General features: G+C 57.3%; 1 protein-coding gene across 49 annotated transcripts in view; it reads right to left on the bottom strand.

Annotated features, from left to right (window-relative positions):
• The window catches only part of OBSCN (obscurin, cytoskeletal calmodulin and titin-interacting RhoGEF), a 170,123-nt gene that overhangs the window by 51,134 nt on the left and 96,776 nt on the right, over positions 1-22,213 (bottom strand). For 23 of the 49 annotated variants that reach the window (XM_074361106.1, XM_074361109.1, XM_074361108.1 and 20 more), the window contains 23 exons: positions 19,177-19,440; positions 18,593-18,856; positions 18,011-18,274; positions 17,192-17,455; positions 16,607-16,870; positions 16,028-16,291; positions 15,445-15,708; positions 14,637-14,900; positions 14,054-14,317; positions 13,472-13,735; positions 12,881-13,144; positions 12,061-12,324; positions 11,480-11,743; positions 10,337-10,603; positions 9,854-10,120; positions 9,476-9,748; positions 8,590-8,862; positions 8,085-8,281; positions 7,838-7,913; positions 4,947-5,219; positions 3,660-3,926; positions 1,066-1,338; positions 178-453 (listed from right to left, as the gene is read on the bottom strand). In XM_074361106.1, the coding sequence (XP_074217207.1) occupies positions 178-453; positions 1,066-1,338; positions 3,660-3,926; positions 4,947-5,219; positions 7,838-7,913; positions 8,085-8,281; positions 8,590-8,862; positions 9,476-9,748; positions 9,854-10,120; positions 10,337-10,603; positions 11,480-11,743; positions 12,061-12,324; positions 12,881-13,144; positions 13,472-13,735; positions 14,054-14,317; positions 14,637-14,900; positions 15,445-15,708; positions 16,028-16,291; positions 16,607-16,870; positions 17,192-17,455; positions 18,011-18,274; positions 18,593-18,856; positions 19,177-19,440 (5,874 nt within the window). The remainder of the gene's footprint in view (positions 1-177; positions 454-1,065; positions 1,339-3,659; positions 3,927-4,946; positions 5,220-7,837; positions 7,914-8,084; positions 8,282-8,589; positions 8,863-9,475; positions 9,749-9,853; positions 10,121-10,336; positions 10,604-11,479; positions 11,744-12,060; positions 12,325-12,880; positions 13,145-13,471; positions 13,736-14,053; positions 14,318-14,636; positions 14,901-15,444; positions 15,709-16,027; positions 16,292-16,606; positions 16,871-17,191; positions 17,456-18,010; positions 18,275-18,592; positions 18,857-19,176; positions 19,441-22,213) is intronic. The other 26 variants (XM_074361132.1, XM_074361137.1, XM_074361157.1 and 23 more) reach the window with 21 other exon arrangements.

The raw sequence follows: 22,213 nt of genomic DNA, 5'->3' as shown, positions 1-22,213 counted from the left end.
GACTTTCTGAGGTGGCGAGGAGCATGTGTTTGAAGAGACTGAGTGCCCGAAGCCCACCTAGCACTGGGGACCCCCGAGAGCTCCCCGTAGCCTCTGGGGCTGGAACCTCCTGTCCCCCCACCCGTCTCCCGGACAGCCCCGGACCCAAGCTGCAGCAGGCAGGCCCCCATCACCCACCCAGCACAGTGAGCCGGGCCGAGGCCACGGCATCCCGGGCAGCAAAGGTGACCTCGCCGGCGTGGCGCAGCTGGGCCCGGTGCAGCAGCAGGGAGTGGTGGCTGCCGTCAGCGGTGACTGTCCAGTCGGCATCGTCCGGCTGCACGGCAGCCCCATTGATGTACCAGGTCGCTTCGCCCACCAGCACCGCCTCGCTGAGCGTGCAGCTGAAGCTGGCTTTTCCCCCGGTTCGCACGGTCACATCCCGGGGGTGCTCCAAGATCTCCAAGCGCCAGCCTAGGGGCAGGATGGGGTGGCAGCGTGAGCACCGGGGCCGAGGGGGCTCAGAAACACCCACGCTGCCCGCTCCCATCACCCTCACACAGAGGAGGGGGCCTAGCCTCCGGTGGGAGCGGTCTCAGAGATCCGTGTCCCCAACACTGCCACCCCATGCTGGTGGCCCCAGGCTCCGGGGGTCAGTCTCAAAACCGATTCCCTTCTCCGAGGCCGCAGGCTCCCCTCAGGGCCGAGCTGCCCAGCACCCACTGAGGGGAGTGTCAGAAACCTACCCCCCACTTCCGCCCCACTCCTCCCCAACTCTCACCACCAAACATCTGGTGAGAGAGGTCTCAGTACCCTGTGCCCCACTGGGACCACCCCCTTACATGACATCCGGTGGGGGGGGACCTAAGAGGCCCCCGCCCCCGCAGTGGGATGTCTGGAGAAGCCTGAGAGACCCATGCCCCGCCCTGTGGCCTCAGCGCCTCCCCCCCGAAGCAGGGTACCCCATGGGAGGGGTCTCAGGACCAGCCCCCCCCCTTGCAGTGGGGCATTGGGGGAGGGGTTTGCAGCGACCTATGCTCGCCTCCCCGCGGCCCCAGCCCACCCTCCCGCACCCACATCCCTAACCTCTGACTGTGAGGAATGCAGAAGTCACCATGTCCCCCGCCAGGAAGGTCACCCGGCAGCTGTCCTGCGGCCGCAGGTTTTTGAGCAGCAGCAGGTGCCGCAGGCCGTTGTCGAAGTAGACCACCTCGACGTTCTCGGAGGTGTGCACCGGCTGGTCGTCCAGCAGCCAGGTGTGGGCGGCCACCTCTGGCCGGGACAAGCGGCACTCGAACAGCGCCTCGCCGCCCTCGGGTGCCTCCACATTCTCCAGGCCCTTCACCACCGTGTTCTTGGCTGATGAGAGAGGGGGGCGGCTCAAGACACGCTGGGGGGCTCCCGCAGCCCAGCACCCCCAACAGTCAGGTGGGGGAGACACACCCCCTCCGCCAATGCCCAGGACCAAGGGCCTAACAGAGGGCAGCCAGGTGGGGGGCGGCTGCATGTCCACCTGGAGTAGCCACAGAGGGGCCTCCTGAGGCCCCGCCCACCCCTACCCCGTCACCAGGCCTGTGGCTGGGGAGGGGGCGTTCCTCCCCAGCTCACAGGCAAGATGCCGCACAGATGTTCAGACTGAAAACTCACTGGAGGCCACAGTGAGGCTCCCTTTCTTTCTCAGCCCCAGACCTGCCGGGCTGCTCCCTGAACTCCAGTCGACCAGACAGACCTCTGCCCTAATTCTTGTGTACATACAGCCAGTATACAATAAGTAGTAACTCTACACATTGTTCGTGGAAGCCATGAGGTCAGGACTAGGCATGCCAGGCCCCAGCCCCAGCTCAGTGCCTGGTCCCCACGGGGGACGAGCCACTTCCAACGGCCCATTCCCACAACAGGCTGCCTATACTGAAGGCGACGCCAGTGAGCTTCAAAGTCCAGGGGGAGCTTCCTGGATCGGGTGGATCTGTGAGGCCAGGCATGGCTGAGCCAGGTGGTGGAGGTGTCCCGGCAGGAGGAGTGACAAGAGGGGACAAAGCCAGACCGGGGGCAACAGGCAGGGGTAAAGCCAGGCAGGAAAGGAGTACCAGGTGACCCAGGGCTGTCCAGGACGCTGGGGAAGTCTGGCCTTGACCCACACAGTAACGAGGAGCCGCTGCGGTCACTGAGAGTGGTGGTAGCCTGGCCTGAGCTCCAGGCCCACAACCCCACCTGCTGTCGGGGGTGTGCACCCTAAATGGAACCAGCACAAAGCCCTGATGCTCCCTCCCAGCTTGTCCACAGAGGCCACACCCCCCTCAAGCAGAGGTGTTCCCTCTGGACGGAGGTCTCCCGGGGAGTTAAGCGGGGAGGGCATCTCAGAGCAGAGGACCCACAGGGCCCATCCACATCCCTCTCCTCGCCACCCTCCTGGCCCAGGTCAGCTCATACCCTAGACTCTCCGACATCCCTGCTCCTCTCCTCCCCGAGTCAGGACCGACAGAGCCAACAGGGGCTTGGGGGTGCACCCCACATCTCCGTGTGCCTGGGGGGTGGCGACCAGCCCATCAGATCAGGGCTGCGGCTGCTCTTGGCCGTGATGGGATGGGTGGGGTGCGGGGGGAGGCTGGGCCTGCGGTCGCTGCTGGAGCTCGCCCTCCTTAGCTCCCATTCAAGGATCAAGACCGCTTTGTCTCAATAAAATCCCAGATTTTAAAGCAGAAGTGAGCTTCTGAGACCTCCCGCCTGCCGTCAGCTACTTCTCTGCATTCTGTTCTCTACTCCCTGCCTGAGGCCCTGAATGCTCTGCCCCAGATGTTAACAGGCCCCCCCCACCGCCGCCGCCTCCTTCAGGCCCAGGTGCACACTGCAGCTCCCCCCACCCACCCATTACTCCTACCACGTCTTCCTTCACTTCCCACAGGGATGTCTGTCACCCTTGAAAGGAAGCATTTTTGTTGGTTCGCTATTATGCCCCCAGGGGCCCAAAAAAGTGTTTAAAAAACTTAATTGTTGAACTGGTGTGTGAATGAGTGTGAGTGACCTCAGGCGGCCAGCGGCCCAAACCAGGTCCCACCTGCTCATCCCAGCTTGGACGGGCCCCTTCATAACTGCCTGACAACTGCCAACTCATCTCCGAGAACATTTCAGATTTTCCCAAATAGGAAGAGGCTGCAGCCGAATGCCACCTCCTCCCCTGCACGGCTGCAGCCCACCGTCTCCCCTCCCTGCCCCCTCACAGCGCATCCTTGCTGCTGCAGATGGGAACACGGGGATCAGAGGACCCTTTGAGTGAATAGCCTGGGAAGGGGCAGAGCTGGGATCAGAACCAGCTCTTCAGGGAGGCCTGCCCTGTGGCCCTCCTCCTCCGAGGACACAGCCCCGCCTAGGGCTCCCAGCCCTCAGCCCTGCCCACCCACCTGCCTGCCTAGAGGCAGCTTCCCTGCCAAACTCCACCTCGACCCCTCCCCCCAGGTGTTCTGGATGCAGATTCTTCACGTGCAGCCTCTGCCCTGGTTTTCCAGCCATCCTGTCCTATCAGGCTGCTTGGGGGAGGAGAGAGGGTCTGGGTGGGCTCAGGGCCCAGGATCTGCCCGCTGGGATCCCATCTTTCTAGCCAGCCAGCGATTCCACCATCATGGCTCCACATGAGCTGCACCGCAGCTGCGCGGGGCCTGGGGCTGCCCGCCAGGCGGCCTCACCTTGCACTTGGAGCAGGGCCACCACGCGGGTGCCCGCGGCCTCACAAGAATAGATGCCACTGTCACAGGGCAAGGCCGGCCTGAAGGACAGCCTGGCCACGGTCCAGTCCTGCTCTATGACGACTCGGCGCCCGTCGGCGCACACCTCCTGCTCGTCCATCTTCCATGTGGCCTGCACGGGCCGTGAGTACTGGCAGAGGAGCTCGGCCGGGCCACCCTCCTCCACTGCCAGATCCTGCATGGCACTGACCACCTCCACTGTGGGATCTGTTGGCCAACAGGCCAGGTACGCATCAGCTGGAGCAGTGTGGCTGCAGCCCACCCCCACCCTGCAGTCAGTGCCAGTGACTCCGAGGCAAGCAAAAGCAGGGCTGTGGTAGAAAGGGGCCCCACCACGGGGGCCCAGGGCCCCCCACGTGGGGCAAACCTTGCCCCCACACCCCCCCCCACCCATGGCAGATGGCACCGTTGGCTCGGCCTCCATCCACTGGGCCCCGTCCAGCCACTGTTGCCCCCAGAGACCCCACCTCCGCTGGCCCAGGGCACATGTTGCCCCAGCTGGACACAAGCTCTTGGGCCCACTTAGCATCCACAGCTCCACTGGGCACCTGGTACCCCCAGCCCAACTTCTCCCTTCTCCAGGGGCCGCTTCCACGACCTCAGGGCCCCCATCCCATTTCCTCCTGCTGAAATCCTACGCAACACGTGATTTGCCCCTCGGATCTGCGCAAACAACCACATTCATTCTGCAAGAGCATGGAGGAGGCCAGCTGGCCCACGTTCCAGGAGTGCTCTGTAACCCCACTGCGAGTGGACTGAGGATGGGGGTCCCTGGCAGCCCACTGCCCACCCCAATGGCTAGCTCTTCCCAAAGGGCACAAAACCCTGACCAAGCCCGCAGCGGGGAAAGCAGCTACAAGCCAGGACAGTGCAGGCCATGCCGGGGGCCGGGAAAGCTGCCTTCGCCTCCAGGCTGCTCTCTGGTGTGTGCCCGAGGGAGGTGCAGCGGCAGAGTGGTGGCCCGGCAGGCAGCAGTGCCCAGGGCCCTGTGAGCAGGTGGGCTCGGGGTCGGCCTGCAGCTTCACTGCTCTGAGTCCAGCCTTCTTTCTCATCCATAAGATGGGACTGCAGCCCGCCCACAGTGCCCACTCCTGGCACCCGTGGACAAGTGCCCAGTCTGCCTCCTGGGGGCCAGTCCCTGAATCCCCGCCCTGGGAGCCCGCAGGAAGCGTGCAGGGGCAGCAGGGCAGAAGCGCCAGCGTGGGGCCGGGTTCTATCGGCTGGTACCTTTGACCAACAACTTGGCCGTGGAGACCAGGGGCCCTGCACGGTAGGTGATGGTGCCCGAGTCGGCAACCCCCAGGCCTGAGAGCGTGAGGGAGTGGAAGGTCCCATCACGCACGGAGATGGCACTCTGGGGGCCGTCCTGCAGCAGGGTCCCATCCAGCCACCAGCGGGCCTCCGGCCCACCTGCACGGGACACCTCACAGGAGAACGTGGCCACCTCCCCCGCAAAGACGTCCACGTTCTGTAAGCCACGTATCAGGCACCGCGCTGCCTCTGTGCAAGAGGGCAAAAGGAGGGAAGCTGGGGTGCCCTGGGTCTGTGGGGCCACGGTGGGGTCCACCATTTGGGGGCAACCTCAAGTCTGCAAGGGCCACCCTGGGGTCCACCATTCTGGGGGGACTGGAATCTAGAGATCCATCCAGGCCAGTTGGCTCCCCCTGCTCACAGAATGAGACATGGAGACCACCCATAGCTGAACCAGTTCAGCTCCCCTGCACCCCACAGCCCCCTTCAGAAAATGTTCAGTTTCACCAAAGGAGACCAATGACCTGCATCTACTCCCTTTTCAGAAGGCAGAACTGACAAGCCCCAAGTCCCACGTGGGGTTGGGTGTGGGCTAGAGAGGAGAGCCATGGGGTCTACCTCTCTGAGAGGGAGGGAACCTGCCTTGGGACGTGAACCCTTCTTCCCTGGCGGTATGGAAGCAGACGCTTCTCCCATTTCCAGATGACCATTTGCCCAGATGTCCCCTGAGGTCCCTCTGGCCCTAAGACTCTGGGACACTAATGCAGAATGGCAATGTCCCCCTGACCTGTCACACAGCAGGGGGCTTCCCAGATGCCTGTTCTGTGCCCCTGTACCTGCCTCAGAAGCCCTCCACGCCCCTCCTAGGCTTGCACCAGCAACACCCCAGTCCCAGCCCCTCACCAGCTGCTCCACACTCTCCCAAGTGTGCACATCTAACTGCATCCCCAGCCTGCTCCGCCAGCTCCCCATCTGCATCTCCAGCACGGTTCCCAAGCTTGCTCGTATATATGCCACCTGCCGGGTCACCCAATCTCACAGCCCTATCCTCATGGCTCTGCCCGTGAAGCTCTGTACAACAACCAGCTTGCCCCAACTGGGGACACCTGGCTGGGAGGGGCCAAGGCACAGCCCTCAGTGGGATCTGCAAGGCTCACCCCAGCTCCATGCTTCCCCCTCACAGATGTGCACTCTGACACACACATGAGGCTCTCCTGGGCTGGCCCAGCTCAGGGCACCCAGGATACTGCCCCTCTCCTATCACTCAACTTGACGGCACTGCACTCTTTTTTCCCCCCAAAGTGTACTTTATATTTGGGTTATGGGCTTGCTTGTTTATTTATTTATTTATTTTTCTTCTTTTAATGGAGGTACTGGTGATTGAACCCAGAACCTCATGCATGCTAAGCATGCGCTCTACCCTTGAGCTGCTTCCCTCCCCGCTCCCTGAGGGCACTACACTCTGGAGCCTTTCTCAACCCCACAGGCCACAGAGCTGGCCATGTGAAGACTAGGGGTGGGGGGGGACACCTGGGACCCAGGACACACTCTGTCTTTATGTACAACTCTCCCAGCGGGCTGGGGACTCCCTCAGGGCAGAGCTGCATCTGTTCCCTCTCAAGGTGGATAGTAAATAGATGATGATGGATAGATAGTGGGTGGATGGAAAGGTGAATGGATGGTGGATAGATAGATGGATGGATGGTGGATAAATAGATGGATGGGTGAATGAATTGATGGTGGATAAGTGATGGATGACGGATGAATGGTAGATGGATATATAGATATATGGGTGGCTGGTGGATGGATGGATAATAGATGGATGGGTGGATCAGTAGATGGGTAAATGTATGGTGGAATGACAGATTAATGTATGGTGGATGGATGTATGGATGGATGGTGGATGGGTGGGTACATGGTGGGTGAATGGATGGTGGATGGATAAATGGATGGATGGATGGGAGGATGAATGGATAGATGAGTGATGAATGGATAGATGGTTGGATGGATAAACATACGAATGGATGGTAGTAGGATAGTGGTTATATGGATGGATGGCAGATGGATGATGGATGGTAGATGGATGGGTAGATGATGGATGGATAAATGTAGGGATGATGGATGAATAGATGGTGGTTGGGCAGATGGATGGATGGATGATGGATGGATGGTAGATAAATGGATAGTTGAATAGATGAATGCTAGATGAATGGATGGATGGAACAGAGGTATGGATGGATGCATGTATGCATAGATAAATGGATGGGTAGATGGTGGATGAGAGGATGATGGATGGATGGATAGAACTAGTATGAGAACCAGGAGTAGGACACCAGAGGAGGGTCTCTCAGGACTAGGAACTCAGAGATGACCAACTCCAGGGACAATGTGTAACCCAAGTTGAAGGTACTTAAATCCTATTTGCAAGTCTGGGGCCGTGTAAACTATGCCCCAAACAATTCACATGTCACCGGCGTGCTACTGTATCAGTAGCTGGGAGCCTGTCAGGTATGCAGGTGTGTGTCAGCGTGGACAGGAGCACAGGGACCTGTGTCACAGGAGTAGCTGCATGGAGGGCAGAAGTCCACAAGGCCCTGCTTCTCCCACCAGGGCCAAAGTCCTCAGCAGCCAGACTCCCCATCCCCCTCCTACAGACAGCACTGGTCCCACACACCAGAATTTGTCAAGCTGATCTTGGCTGGCCCACCTCCAGTGACTTTAGTCGAGGGTGGGAAATTGCCACCGCAAGGTAATTTCACTGCTAGATGGCCCAGGGTTCTGGCCTCACCACCTGCCAACAGCTCCTTGGGTAAGGAAGCACAGACATTTAGAAGCAATGGGACTGGGTGGAGGAGGGGGCTGCCCACCTGTGACCTTCAGCTGAGCCTCTGAACTACAAGAACCCACTTGGAAACTGATGGTTCCGGCATCTTCAAGGGTCACCTGTGGGAGCAGAGATGGGGGTGTGAGCCTGGCAGCACCACTCTGACCATCTCTGCTTGCAAGTCTCCAGCCCAATTTGACTGGAGTTGGAATCTTTCCCCTCCGTCCCTGGGGTGGGAGGAGGGCCCCATGGGAGCACCATGTGACCCGGGCAGGTCCGGGGAACCCCACCTTGTGCAGGGTGAGCAGGTGGAGTGTGCCGTGCTTCACTGTGATGTCGTTCATCTCGTTGGCCTGCAGGGGCACCCCTCCCAGGGCCCAGTGGGCCTCCTGGCCCACAGCCCTGGACAGCCGGCACTGGAAGTGGGCGTCCTGGCCCTCGCTGAGCTGCACATCCTGCAGGGGCTCCAAGATGGTCACTTCAGGGACTGCACAGGGTGGGAGTGAGGTGAAGGCGTGGCATCAGCCTCCGTGGCTGGGAAGCCCCCCTCCCCACCAGCAGGGAGGTGCACCTGATGGTGCGCCCAGCACCCCAGCCCCAATTCTTGAAGTCAAGCACACTAGGCACCACTCTACCCCAATATCTCGGGCCACCCCAGAATCACTGCCAGTTCCCCATCCCACAAAGGCAAGAAACCTTGCTGTCAGTCACAGTCCCTGGACAGGGCCTGGTCCAAGGAGGGCCAGGATGTTCTGACCCCAAGCGCAGTGAGCAGGGAGGCCCGGTTTCCACTACCTCGCACGGTGAGTTGAGCAGAGGATGTGTGGAGGCCCACGTGGAAGGAGACAGTGCCTGCGTCCTCGGGAGTCACGCCCTTCAGCCTCAGTGTGTGGGTGCAGCCACCCCGCACGCCCACCTCCGTCACCTCGTTGCTCTGCAGTGGCAGGCCCTGGAGGCGCCACTCCACGTCCACGGCCCCAGCCCGAGACACCTCGCAGCTGAACTCTGCTTCCCCGTCGGCCTGTGCCTCGATGTCAACCAGGCCCCGCACAATGGTCACCTCGGGCTCTGCGGTGTGGGCGAAGGGGGCCTTTACCAGCCAGGTCAGAGCACCTGGGCCAAGCTCCCATGCCTCCCCACCCCCACCCCACCTCCAGGAAGCCCTCCTAGATACTCTCATGATCTTCTCCAGCCACAGCCTCTATCTGCCCCACATGACACTGCTCACAATTTGCTCACAAACTCAGCTCCCTCCCATGACACTGAGTTGCTGGACGCAGAGGCTGGGCGGAGGCAGCTCTGTTTAGAGGAAGCAGGTAAGGGATTGTGGGATGGTGGACTGCTTTTGTTCCTTCCCACCTTGTGGCCAGCCCTGCTCTGGCCGGGATGTCAGGGAGGCAAGACCTTCGGGACAGACTGGCAAGAGCTCAGTGAGGGTGGCCCAGGCCAGGCTGCCCCACGGGCTGGATGGGGGTGGGAGGCGGGGCAGTGTTCAGGGGCTACGGGTTCGGTTTCCTCCCTGTCAACACTCTTCTCTGGGCCATCAGCACCACAGTGGTACAGAAATGAGCAGAAAAAGCTCACACACCAGGGGCCTTCGGGGCACCCCTGGAACAGCACCCAGCAAAAGTGTGCTCCCAGGGCAGCTCTAAGGGAAATGCGTGTGGCAGGGAGGGCTCACCTTTGACTTTGAGGGAGGCCAGGGTTTTCTGGCTGCCCACCATGCAGGTGTACTCCCCGGTGTCCTTGGCCTCAAGCCCGTGGATCAGCAGCTCACATGTGGTCCCCTGGCGCCGCATCTCATACTTGGGACTCATTTGCAGTTCCAAACCCTCCTTGAGCCACAGCACGGGGGCCCCAGGCTCCGAGTCGTTCAGCTGGCAGCACAGCCGGGCCACACCGCCCACCTCCTGCTCTGCACTCTGCAGCTCCGTCTTAAACACAGGCCTGGGGGCTGCCGGGCCGAGAAGGGCCGCTTAGGGCTGCTGAGCAAGGCGCCTGCCTGCTCCACGGGGAACTGAGGGGCCCGGGGAGGGCAGGGGGGCCAGCAGGAACTCACCGCGGACAGAGAGCCTGGCGGTGCTCTGGGCATGGCCCGTGTCGCAGGTGTAGTGGCCGGCGTCCTCCTGCTCGGCGCCGTGCACCAGCAGCTCAACGGCTGTGCCGTCCAGCACCATCTGGTACTTGGCGCAGGGGAAGAGCTGCAGGGAGTCCTTGCGCCACTCCACGCTGCCACCTGCCCGGCTCAGCTCGCAGCGCAGGCGTGCCGTCGCGCCCTCGTCTACCTCCTGGGCCTGCAGCTCCCGAAGGAACCTCACGGGTGCAGCTGCAGAGGACGGGGGAAAGCATGAGGGCAGGTACCAGAGCAGCTGTGGGGGGTGGGGGGGGAGGCAGGGAAGAGCTTCAGGCCAGGTCGGCCTCGCCATGTGCGAGCCCCCGTGTCACCTCAGATGAGACTTCCAGGCTGGAGCTGCAGCCCCGAGCATCCCCCACGCCATGTGAATCCAGGAAAGAGGGCAGGGCCACCGGCCTCAGGGCGCACCTGTGACGGTGAGGGTGGCGCTGGTGGCCTGGGAGCCGCAGGCGCAGGTGTATTCCCCAGCATCGTCCCGACGCAAGTCCTGCAGCACCAGCTCTGCCACGCAGCCCCGCCGCCGTGTCTCACGGCGCCCGTCAGCCTGCAGCTCCAGGCCACCCTTACTCCAGACCACAGCGACACTGGGCTCCGACAGCTCACACTGCAAGGTGGCTGACGCGCCTTCCTCAGCCTGCAGGCTCTGCAGTGGCTCCCTGAACACCACCTGCGGGGCTGCGGGGTGAGGTGGGGTAGGGGGAGACATAGGTTAGCCCCAAGACTGGTGCCCAGGCACCCAGCCAGCAGACTGACACCTTAGCACCCAGTCAGCCCCACTAAGGGCACAGGCCGGGTGTGACCCGTGGCTTCACCCCCGCTGCCTGACCTGCCCATAGGACCCCCTGCCATGGGCTCCTGGAGGCTGGGGGTGGGAATGGGGCCACAGGCCTGGGTTCACTTTAGGGGGAAGGAAAGACTGAAGTGGGAGCAATGAGAGGACTTCTGGATCTGACCTGGCTGCTCTCATGCTGACCTCCACCCAGGAAGCCCACAGGCAGCACTGTATTCCTCCAGGTCATCAAAACTGAGGGGACGGGGGATCTCCTTGTACCTCTAGGGCAGGGCCATGACCTTCAGATCCTAACTAGAGGCTGCAGAGCATGGGAGGAGAGCTGAGTGCATGAGGGTGGGACAGGGAGGGGAATACGGTGGGAATTACACCCCTACCACAAGGGCAGGCCAAGTGGGGACATATGGCTGGAGATCCGGACACAGTGGGACACTGAACAACGCTGTGACAGGTACGCACACAGGAGACAGGGGAAACTGCACAACGCAGTTTCACACGACCACACAAACTGCAAAAGGCCAGGGCCTGACAGGAACAAATGCACAGCTGATGAGGCAAATGGGCTGGGAGGGACAGACACACAGACTGGACCTGAACAGCAGCACAAATTCTGAATGAGATGGGTGCCAGGAGATGCCAAGGGGATGCCAGTTGGAATGACCAAACCGACATAAGGGCTCTGATGAGCCAAAGAGATGATACGAAGATAATGTACAGACACCAGCCCACAGTCCATGTGGACACACATGCATGGTCTTTACCCTTGACGGTGAGCGTGGCCGAGGTTCTCTCCGGCCCACACACGCATGAATATTCCCCAGCATCCGCCATGGTCAGGCCACGGATCTCCAACTCACACACGGCCCCGTCCTGCCTCAGGCTCACTCTGTCCCCAGTTCTGAGGGTCTCCAGCCCCTTCCTCCACTCCACGGGGGCCTCCTTGCTCAGCTCACAACACAGCATCACTGTGGCCCCTTCTGTGGCCTCTTCCTTCCTCAGGTCCTTTATGAACTTGGCAGGCAGGGCTGGGGAGGGTCACACAGACATAGAACATGAGAGTCTCAGGAGAACTTTGGAGACAGGACATGACGTGACAGAGGAGAAGACAGAGACTAACAGGACAACAGGACAGAACCAGCAGTGACACGCTGGGTGGGAAGTAACTCAGATGATGGTTTCTCCTGGTTCACACAGCAGCACGGAAAGGCAGAAGGAATTCCATGGAGTTACAAGAATGGGGTGACACTGTGATGAAGAGGGAAGGTGGGATGAGTGCAGGGAGATGCCGTTAAGTCAATAATTGGATACCAAACACAGCTCTGCTTGGCCACACAGTCTTTACCCATGATGGTCAGCATGGCCGAGGTTCTCTCCTGCCCACACACGCACGAGTACTCCCCAGCATCTGCCATGGTCAGGCCACGGATCTCCAGCTCACACACAACTCCGTCCTGCGTCATGTTGACTCTGTCCCCAGATTGGAGGACCTCTGGCCCCTTCCTCCACTCCACAGGGGCCTCCTTGCTCAGCTCACAGCGCAGTGTAACTGTTTCCCCTTCCTTGGCCTCTTCCTTCTTCAGGCCCTTTGTGAACTTGATGGGCAGGGCTGGGAAGGATGGAGAGACATGAGCATGATCGCACACCCTGAGCACACAGATGAGGTAGGACTTGGACATCACAGAGAAGACACAAAGCCCAACTGGACAGGGGCCACATGCTGGCTGTGCCAGTCGACACTGAGGACTGGCTTTCCTCAGCCCTCCCTGCTCAAGCTGTGGTTGTGGCCCCTTCCCTGCACTCCTCAGGCCTCATGTTTCATGTGAATCTGGTGGGCAGGGCTGGAGAAGGTTGGAAGGTGTGGAGAACATCAGATTCTCCAGAGATCATTGTGGGACACAACAGGACAGGTCAGAGGAAAGGACACAGACTCTGACGGGACAACAGGACAGAACCAGCACTGACATGACGGGTGGGAAGCAGCTCAGATGCTGGTTTCTCCTGGTTCACACAACAGCCCAGGAAGGCAGAAGGAACTCCATGGAGCTCTGGGAAGAGGATGATGCTGAAGTGAGGAGGGAAGGTGGGATGAGTGCAGAGAGATGTCATCAAGTCAGTAACTGGACACCAAAACAGAGCTCTGCTGGACCACACATGGTCTTTACCCTTGACAGTGAGCATGGCTGAGGTTCTCTCCTGCCCACACATGCATGAGTACTCCCCAGCATCTGCCATGGTCAGGTCACAGATCTCCAGCTCACACACGGCCCCGTCCTGCCTCAGGGTCACTCTGTCCTCAGATTTTAGGGTCTTGGGCCCCTTCCTCCACTCCACGGGGGCCTCCTTGCTCAGCTCACAGCGCAGTGTAGCTGTGGACCCTTCTGTGGCCTCTTCCTTCCTCAGGTCCTTTGTGAACTTGGCAGGCAGGGCTAGAGATGGTCAGAAAGACACAAACACTATCATGTTCCTGAACACACAGAAAAAACAGGTTGTGGACAGTACACAGAAGACACACAAGTCAGGAGGACATAGACCGCTTGATGGGTGCACCCAGCACACTCCCAGGACTGTGACTTTAAAAGTTCCAATCTATACATGTGCCACAGAACAGCCAGGGAGCCAGACAGGGACAATGATATAATTAGGAAAGGAACACCAGGACACACTGAGAGAGCAGGGTAGAAAAGGAAAATGAGAGCAGAGAAGGGGTGGGCAGACACCAAACAGCAGTCCGTGTGGCCATATGTGGTCTTTACCCTTGACGGTGAGCGTGGCCGAGGTTCTCTCCTGCCCACACACGCATGAGTACTCCCCAGCATCCGCCATGGTCAGGTCATAGATCTCCAGCTCACACATGGCCCCGTCCTGCCTCAGGCTCACTCTGTCCTCAGCTCTGAGGGTCTTGAGCCCCTTCCTCCACTCCACAGGGGCTTCCTTGCTCAGCTCACAGTGCAGGGTGACTGTGGCCCCTTCTGTGGCTTCTTTGCTTCTCATTCTGCCTATGAACTCAGCAGGCAGGGCTGGAAAGGGTCATACAGACATAGAACATCAGAGTCTTGAGAGAACTTTGGAGACAGACATGACATGACAGAGGAAAAGACAGAGACCAGCAGGCCAACAGCACAGAACCAGCACTGACATGATGGGTGGGAAGTAGCTCAGATGCTGGTTTCTCATGGTTCACACAACAGCCCAGGAAGGTAGAAGGAATTTCATGGAGCTAAGAGAAGAAGGTGATGCTGAGATGAGGTGGGAAGGTGGGATGAGTGCAGGGAGAAACCATCAAGTCAACAATTAGACAGCAATCACAGCTCTGCTTGGCCACATGTAGTCTTTACCCTTGACGGTGAGTGTGGCCGAGGTTCTCTCCTGCCCACACACGCACGAGTACTCCCCAGCATCCGCCATGGTCAGGCCACGGATCTCCAGCTCACACATGACTCCGTCCTGCCTCAGGGTCACTCTGTCCTCAGATTTGAGGGTCTTGGGCCCCTTCCTCCACTCCACGGGGGCCTCCTTGCTCAGCTCACAGCACAGTATAGCTCTGGCTCCTTCTGTGGCCTCTTCCTTCTTCAGGCCCTTTATGAACTTGGCAGGTAGGACTGGGGAGGGTCAGACAGACATAAAACTTCAGAGTCTCAGGAGAACTTTGGAGACAGGACATGACACGACAGAGGATAAGACAGAGACCAGCAGGCCAATGGCACTGAACCAGCAGTGACATCCTGGGTGGGAAGTAGCTCAGATGCTGGTTTCTCCTGGTTCACACAAAGGCCCAGGAAGATGGGAGGAATTCCATGGAGCTATGAGAAGGGGTTGACACTGAGATGAGGAGGGAATGTGGCATGAATGCAGGGAGATGCCATCAAGTCAATAACTGGACACCAAACACAGCTCTGTTTGGCCACACATGATCTTTACCCTTGACGGTGAGTGTGGCCGAGGTTCTCTCCTGCCCACACACGCACGAGTACTCCCCAGCATCTGCCATGGTCAGGTCACGGATCTCCAGCTCACACACGGCCCCGTCCTGCCTCATGTTGACTCTGTCTCCAGGTCTGAGGATCTCTGTCCCCTTCCTCCACTCCACGGGGGCCTCCTTGCTCAGCTCACAGCACAGTGTAACTGTTGCCCCTTCCTTGGCCTCTTCCTTCTTCAGTCCCTTTGTGAACTTGATGGGCAGGGCTGGGAAGGATGGAGACATGACCATGATCACACTCCCTGAGCACACAGATGAGGCAGGACGTGGACATCACAGAGACACAAAGCCCAACTGGACAGGGGCCACATGCTGGCTGTGCCAGTCAACACTGAGGACTGTGGCTTTCCTCAGCCCTCCCTGCTCAAGCTGTGGTTGTGGCCCCTTCCCTGGACTCCTCGGGCCTTATGTTTCATGTGAACTTGGTGGGCAGGGCTGGAGAGATTTGGAAGGTGTGGAGAACATCAGATTCTCCAGAGATCATTGGGGGACAGGTCAGGACAGCAGAAAAGATACAGATTCTTACAGAACAGCAGGGCAGAACCAGCAGTGACACAAGGAGTGGGGTAGCTCAGATGTTGATTTCTCCTGGTTCACACAATAACCCAGGAAGGTGGAGGGAATTCCATGGAGTTACAAGAACAGGGTGACACTGAGATGAAGGGAAGATGGGATGAATCCAGGTATATGCCAACAAGTGAATAATTGGACACCAAAACAGAGCTCTGCTTGGTCACACGTGGTCTTTACCCTTGACGATGAGTGTGGCCGAGGTTCTCTCCTGCCCACACACGCACGAGTACTCCCCAGTGTCTGCCATAGTCAGGCCATGGATCTTCAGCTCACAGAGGACCCCGTCCTGCCTCAGGCTCACTCTGTCCCCAGTTCTGAGGGTCTCCGACCCCTTCCTCCACTCCACGGGGGCCTCCTTGCTCAGCTCACAACACAGCATCACTGTGGCCCCTTCTGTGGCCTCTTCCTTCATCAGGTCCCTAATGAACTTGGCAGGCAGGGCTGGGAAGAGTCAGACAGACATAGAACATCAGAGTCTCAGAAGAACTTTGAAGACAAGACATGACATGACAGAGGAAAAGACAGAGACCAGCAGGCCAATGGCACAGAACCAGTAGAGACATCCTGGGTGGGAAGTAGCTCAGGTGCTCGTTTCTCATGGTTCACACAAAAGCCCAGGAAGGTGGGAGGAATTCCATGGAGCTATGAGAAGGGGTTGACACTGAGATGAGGAGGGAAGGTGGCATGATTTCAGGGAGATGCCATCAAGTCAATAACTGGACACCAAACACAGCTCTGCTTGGCCACACATGGTCTTTACCCTTGACGGTGAGCATGGCTGAGGTTCTCTCCTGCCCACACACGCATGAGTACTCCCCAGCGTCTGCCATGGTCAGATTACGGATCTCCAGCTCACACACGACTCCGTCCTGCCTCATGTTGACTCTGTCCCCAGGTCTGAGGGTCTCCAGCCCCTTCCTCCACTCCACGGGGGCCTCCTTGCTCAGCTCACAACGCAGCATCACTGTGGCCCCTTCTGTGGCCTCTTCCTTCATCAGGTCCCTAATGAACTTGGCAGGCAGGGCTGGGGAGGGTTACACATAGAACATCAGAATCTTAGAAGAACGTTGAAGACAGGACATGACACAACAGAGGAAAAGACAGAGACCAGCAGGCCAATGGCACAGAACCAGCAGTGACATCCTGGGTGGGAAGTAGCTCAGATGCTGGTTTCTCATGATTCACACAACAGCAAAGGAAGGTGGAAGGAATTCCATGGAGTTACAATAATGGGGTGACACTGAGATGAGGAGGGAGGGTGGGATGAATCCAGGTAGATGCCATCAAGTCAATAACTGGACACCAAACACAGCTCTGCTTGGCCACACATGGTCTTTACCCTTGACAGTGAGCATGGCTGAGGTTCTCTCCTGCCCACACACGCATGAGTACTCCCCAGCATCTGCCATGGTCAGGTCACGGATCTCCAGCTCACACATGACTCCGTCCTGCCTCATGTTGACTCTGTCCCCAGGTCTGAGGGTCTCCAGCCCCTTTCTCCACTCCACGGGGGCCTCCTTGCTCAGCTCACAGTGCAGCATGACCATTGCCCCTTCCTTGGCCTCTTCCTTCTTCAGGTCCTTTGTGAACTTGGCAGGCAGGGCTGGGGAGGGTCAGCAGACATAACATCAGAGTCTCAGGAGAACTTTAGAGACAGGACAAGACATGACAGAGGAAAAGACAGAGACCAACAGGAAAACAGGACAACAGGACAGAACCAGCAGTGATACACTGGGAGGGAAGTAGCTCAGAAGCTGGTTCTCATGGTTCATATAACAGCCAGGAAGGTGGGAGGAATTCCATGGAGCTAAGAGAAGATGATGATACTGAGATGAGGAGGGAAGGTGGGATGAGTTCAGTAGGATGCCATCAAGTCAATAATTGGACACCAAAACAGCTCTGCTTGGCCACACGTGGTCTTTACCCATGATGGTCAGCATGGCCGTGGTTCTCTCCTGCCCACACACGCATGAATATTCCCCAGCATCCGCCACGGTCAGGCCACGGATCTCCAGCTCACATACGACTCCGTCCTGCCTCATGCTGACTCTGTCCCCAGATTTGAGGATCTCTGGCCCCTTCCTCCACTCCACGGGGGCCTCCTTGCTCAGCTCACAGCACAGTGTAACTGTTTCCCCTTCCTTGGCCTCTTCCTTCTTCAGGCCCTTTGTGAACTTGATGGGCAGGGCTGGGAAGGATGGAGAGACATGAGCATGATCGCACTCCCTGAGCACACAGATGAGGTAGGACGTGGACATCACAGAGAAGACACAAAGCCCAACTGGACAGGGGCCACATGCTGGCTGTGCCAGTCAACACTGAGGACTGTGGCTTTTCTCAGCCCTCCCTGCTCAAGCTGTGGTTGTGGCCCCTTCCCTGGACTCCACAGGCCTCATGTTTCATGTGAACCTGGTGGGCAGGGCTGGAGCCTGTTGGAAGGTGTGGAGAACATCAGATTCTCCAGAGATCATTGTGGGACACAACAGGATAAGAGAAAGGAAAAGACACAGACTCTGACAGGACAACAGGGCAGAACCAGCGTGACATGCTGGGTGGGAAGCAGCTCAGATGCTGGTTTCTCCTGGTTCACACAGCAGCTCAAGAAGGCAGAAGGAACTCCATGGAGCTCTGGGAAGAGGCTGACACTGAAGTGAGGAGGGAAGGTGGGATGAGTGCAGAGAGATGCCATCAAGTCAATAATTGGACACCAACAAAACTCGGCTCGGCCACATGTGGTGTTTACCCTTGACGGTGAGCGTGGCCGAGGTTCTCTCCTGCCCACACACGCACGAGTACTCCCCAGCATCCGCCACGGTCAGGCCACGGATCTCCAGCTCACACATGACTCCTTCCTGCCTCAGGGTCACTCTGTCCTCAGATATGAGGGTCTTGGGCCCCTTCCTCCACTCCACGGGGGCCTCCTTGCTCAGCTCACAGCACAGTACAGCTCTGGCTCCTTCTGTGGCCTCTTCCTTCTTCAGGCCCTTTATGAACTTGGCAGGCAGGGCTGGGGAGGGTCAGCAGACATAGAACATCAGAGTCTCAGGAGAACTTTGGAGACTGGACACGACATGACAGGGGAAAAGACACAGACAAACAGGACAACAGGACAGAACCAGCAGTGACACACTGAGGGGGAAGTAGATCAGATGCTGGTTTCTCTTGGTTCACAGAACAGCCCAGAAAGGTGGACGGAATTCCATGGAGCTGAGAGAAGAGGGTGATACTCAGATGAGGAAGGAAGTTTGGATGAATGCAGTGGGATACCATCAAGTCAACAACTGGACACCAGACACAGCTCTGCTTGGCCACACGTGATCTTTACCCTTGACGGTGAGCGTGGCCGAGGTTCTCTCCTGCCCACACACACACGAGTACTCCCCAGCGTCTGCCATGGCCAGGCCACGGATCTCCAGCTCACACATGACTCCTTCCTGCCTCAGGCTCACTCTGTCCTCAGATTTCAGGACCTCTGGCCCCTTCCTCCACTCCACAGGGGCCTCCTTGCTCAGCTCACAGTGTAGCGTGACTGTTGCCCCTTCTGTGGCCTCTTCCTTCCTCAGGTCCTTTATGAACTTGGCAGGCAGGGCTGGGGAGGGTCAGACAGACATAGAACATCAGAGTCTCAGGGGAACTTCGGAGACAGAACATGACATGACAGAGGAGAAGACAGAGACCAACAGGACAGCAGGCCAGAACCAGCAGTGACACACTGGGAGAGAAGCAGCTCAGATGCTGGTTTCTCATGGTTCATACAACAGCACAGGAAGGTGGAAGGAATTCCACAGAGTTATAAGAATGGGGTGACACTGAGATGAGGAGGGAAGGTGGGATGAGTTCAGGGAGATGCCGTCAAGTCAATAATTGGACACCAAAACAGAACTTTGCTTGGCCACATGTGTTCTTTACCCTTGACGGTGAGCATGGCCGTGGTTCTCTCCTGCCCACACACGCACGAGTACTCTCCAGCATCCGCCATGGTCAGGCCATGGATCTCCAGCTCACACATGGCCCCGTCCTGCCTCAGGCTCACTCTGCCCCCAGCTCTGAGTGTCTCCGGCCCCTTCCTCCACTCCACGGGGGCCTCCTTGCTCAGCTCACAGTGCAGTGTGGCTGTGGCCCCTTCTGTGGCCTCCTTGGTCTTCAAGTCTTCGATGAACCGAGCAGGCAGGGCTGCAGAGAGTTAGTTGTACAGAAGCCATCAATCATCTGTAGGATTTGGGGGTATGACCTGCACATTCAGGATGGGAACAGAAGCAGGAAGGGTGGAGGATGTGGGAAGCGGCAGATCATTGCATGTTTGACAGTGAGATCTTCCTGCACCTTGCTGACAGTGGTGCAGAGCAGCAGGGGACTGGCTCTATCCAGTCCTCTCAGCTTCTCAGTGGACATCTGTCCTGCTTCTATCTTTTCATACAGACTAAGCCCTAACCTCACCTGCACCCAGAGTCCAAGCCACGCCCTTCCAGCTCACAGCCCACACGTGCAACCATGCAATTGACATCTCTCTTGGGAGAACCCCTGAGAGGCACCTTCTAGACATGACACCCAGTGCCCCACTGACACCCCTCACTTGTGCTCCCCATCCCAGGTAGAGCGTCAATCCAGCACTGCCCACCCCTGGACCCACTGCATGCCTTCCCTCCCCATAACAGGCCCCACCTCCTCCACCTCACACATTCACTTTTTGACCCCACTGGACTTCCATTCTCCTGGCTCAGATCTTCTAGACCCCATTGGAACCCCTGGCCTTCCACCCTGCCGTCTGTCCTCTCCTCCCTCCCAACTCCAGGCAGAGTGTGAGCTTCACAAGTTCCAGACGACCAGGGCCCACCCTGGTTATATCCTGTTGTGGGATGAATCGTGTCCTTCAAAATTCATATGTTGGAGCCACATCCCCAGGGCACAGAATGAAGATGTATTGGAAATGTGGTCTTTAAAGAGATGACTAAGGTAAAATGAGGTCAATGGGGTGTGACCTAACCCAACATGACTGGTGTCCTTATAAGCAGAGAAGTTTAGGGCACAGAAGAATGACCATGAGGACACAGGGAGAAGATAGTCATCTACATGCCTAGAAGAGAGGTCTTGGGAGAAACCAGCTCTGCCTACACCTTGATCTCAGACTTCCAGCTTCCAGGACTGGTAGGAAAAATTTTTCTAATGTTTAAGCCACTGTTATGTTGTTAAACCATTCAGATTTTGATCCCAGGAGTGGGTCGCTACTGTAACAAATACACTATTATGGAAATGGCTTTGGAACTGGGTGATGGGTGGAAGCTGGAAAGGTTCTAAGGTGCAATGTTAAATAAATGTAGATTACCTTGAAGAGATTACTGGTAGAAATACGGATGCCAAAGGTGCTTATGGTGAGGCCTCAGATGGAAATGAGGAATGTGTTATTGGAGACTGGAAGAAAGGCATTTCTTTTATAAAGTGGTGAAGAATTTGGCTGAATTGCATCCCAGAGTTCTGTGGAAGGTAGAACTTACAAGCGAACTTGGTTATTTAGCTAAGGTGATTCCTAAGCCAAACACTGAAGGCACAGACTGATCCCTCCATGCTGCTTATGATAAAATGTGAGGGGTAAAAAAGAGCCATTTCAAAGAAGGAAGTATTTAAGCAAAGGGAACCCAAAAGTTGAAGATTTAGAAATTTTTCAGCCCACTGAAATTGCAAAAAAGAAAAATGAGAAAGCCTCTTCTGGAGAGGATGCCAAGGGTGTGCCTGAAAAATCACTTGGTAAAGAGATTATGAGTGTGACTCCTGGAGCCAATTAGCCATCTCTACAAAGCCAGGAGTAGAGATGGAATTATTCAGGACGGATGTGTGGAATGTGCTCTGCTCTGATGGCTTGGAATCCTGCGAATTGTACGGGAGACCAACAAGGCTTTTGAGAATTTTATGCCAGCAGAAAGACTGTTAGCCACGAGTCAGGCACAGAAGGGCACAAAGTGATGGAAGCTTTCAGACGCTGCGGTTTCTACAGGATGGCCCAGTAGAGCCATCCAGCTGGGAACAAGCGTTACCCTTCAAAGTTGGGAAGAATAACCCCAATGGTAATTCGGAGGTCAGCAGGGCTGCCACTGCATCCATGGTCCCAGAGGGTCAGGCCACCTTTGCCCAGGGCCAAGGAGGTGAGGTCACCACTCTGAGGGGCCCAGGAGACGGAGCACTGAGCCAGGGGACCATTCTCCAGCTAAAATCAAACAGAACTTGTCCTACGAAGTGTTGGATTTCCATGGGACCAGTGGCTTCTTTCTTCTTTCCTGTTTCCTCTCTTTTGGAATGTGAATTATCTATCCCATGCCTGTCCCACTGATGTATTTTGGAAAAGTGCATAACTCATCTGATTTCATAGTTTTACAGCTGGAGAGGAGTCTTGCCTCAGGATGAATCTTACCTCCCATCTCACCCACATTTGATTTAGGTGAGACCTTGGGCTTAGCCTGACACTGAAATGGGTTCAGACTTTTGGGTTGGGGGGATGGGGTAAATGTACCTGCACGTGAAAAGGACATGTATTTTGGGGGGCAAGAGGATAGAATAGTGTGGACTGACTCACATCTCCCTTCAAATACATATGTTAAGTCTGAACCCCCAAGAACTCAGAATGAATTTATTTGGAGATAAGGTCTTTTAGAGGTAATTGAGGTCAAATGAGGTCACTGGGGTGGGCCCTAATCTAACCTGACTTATAAGTGTCCTCATAAGAAGAGGAGATTAGAACACAGACCCACAGAGAAGAATGACTAAGGTGAAGACAAAGGGAGAGATGGCTGTCTACCAGCCAAGGAGAGAGGCTTCATAAGAAACAACCCTGCAGACACCTTGATCTTGGACTTCCAGCCTCCAGGACTATTAAACAATAAATGTATGCCGTAAGTCACCTGTCTGTGATAGCTGTTATTCAGCCAAGCTGTCTGAGACAGAGCTCTTCAGAGGT

The sequence above is a fragment of the Camelus bactrianus genome, chromosome 3 (genome assembly GCF_048773025.1).
Source record: "Camelus bactrianus isolate YW-2024 breed Bactrian camel chromosome 3, ASM4877302v1, whole genome shotgun sequence".
NCBI classification, from domain to species: domain Eukaryota; kingdom Metazoa; phylum Chordata; class Mammalia; order Artiodactyla; family Camelidae; genus Camelus; species Camelus bactrianus.
The sequence above is the reverse complement of the archived record's forward strand: the minus strand, read 5'-3'. Positions and strand labels throughout refer to the sequence as shown.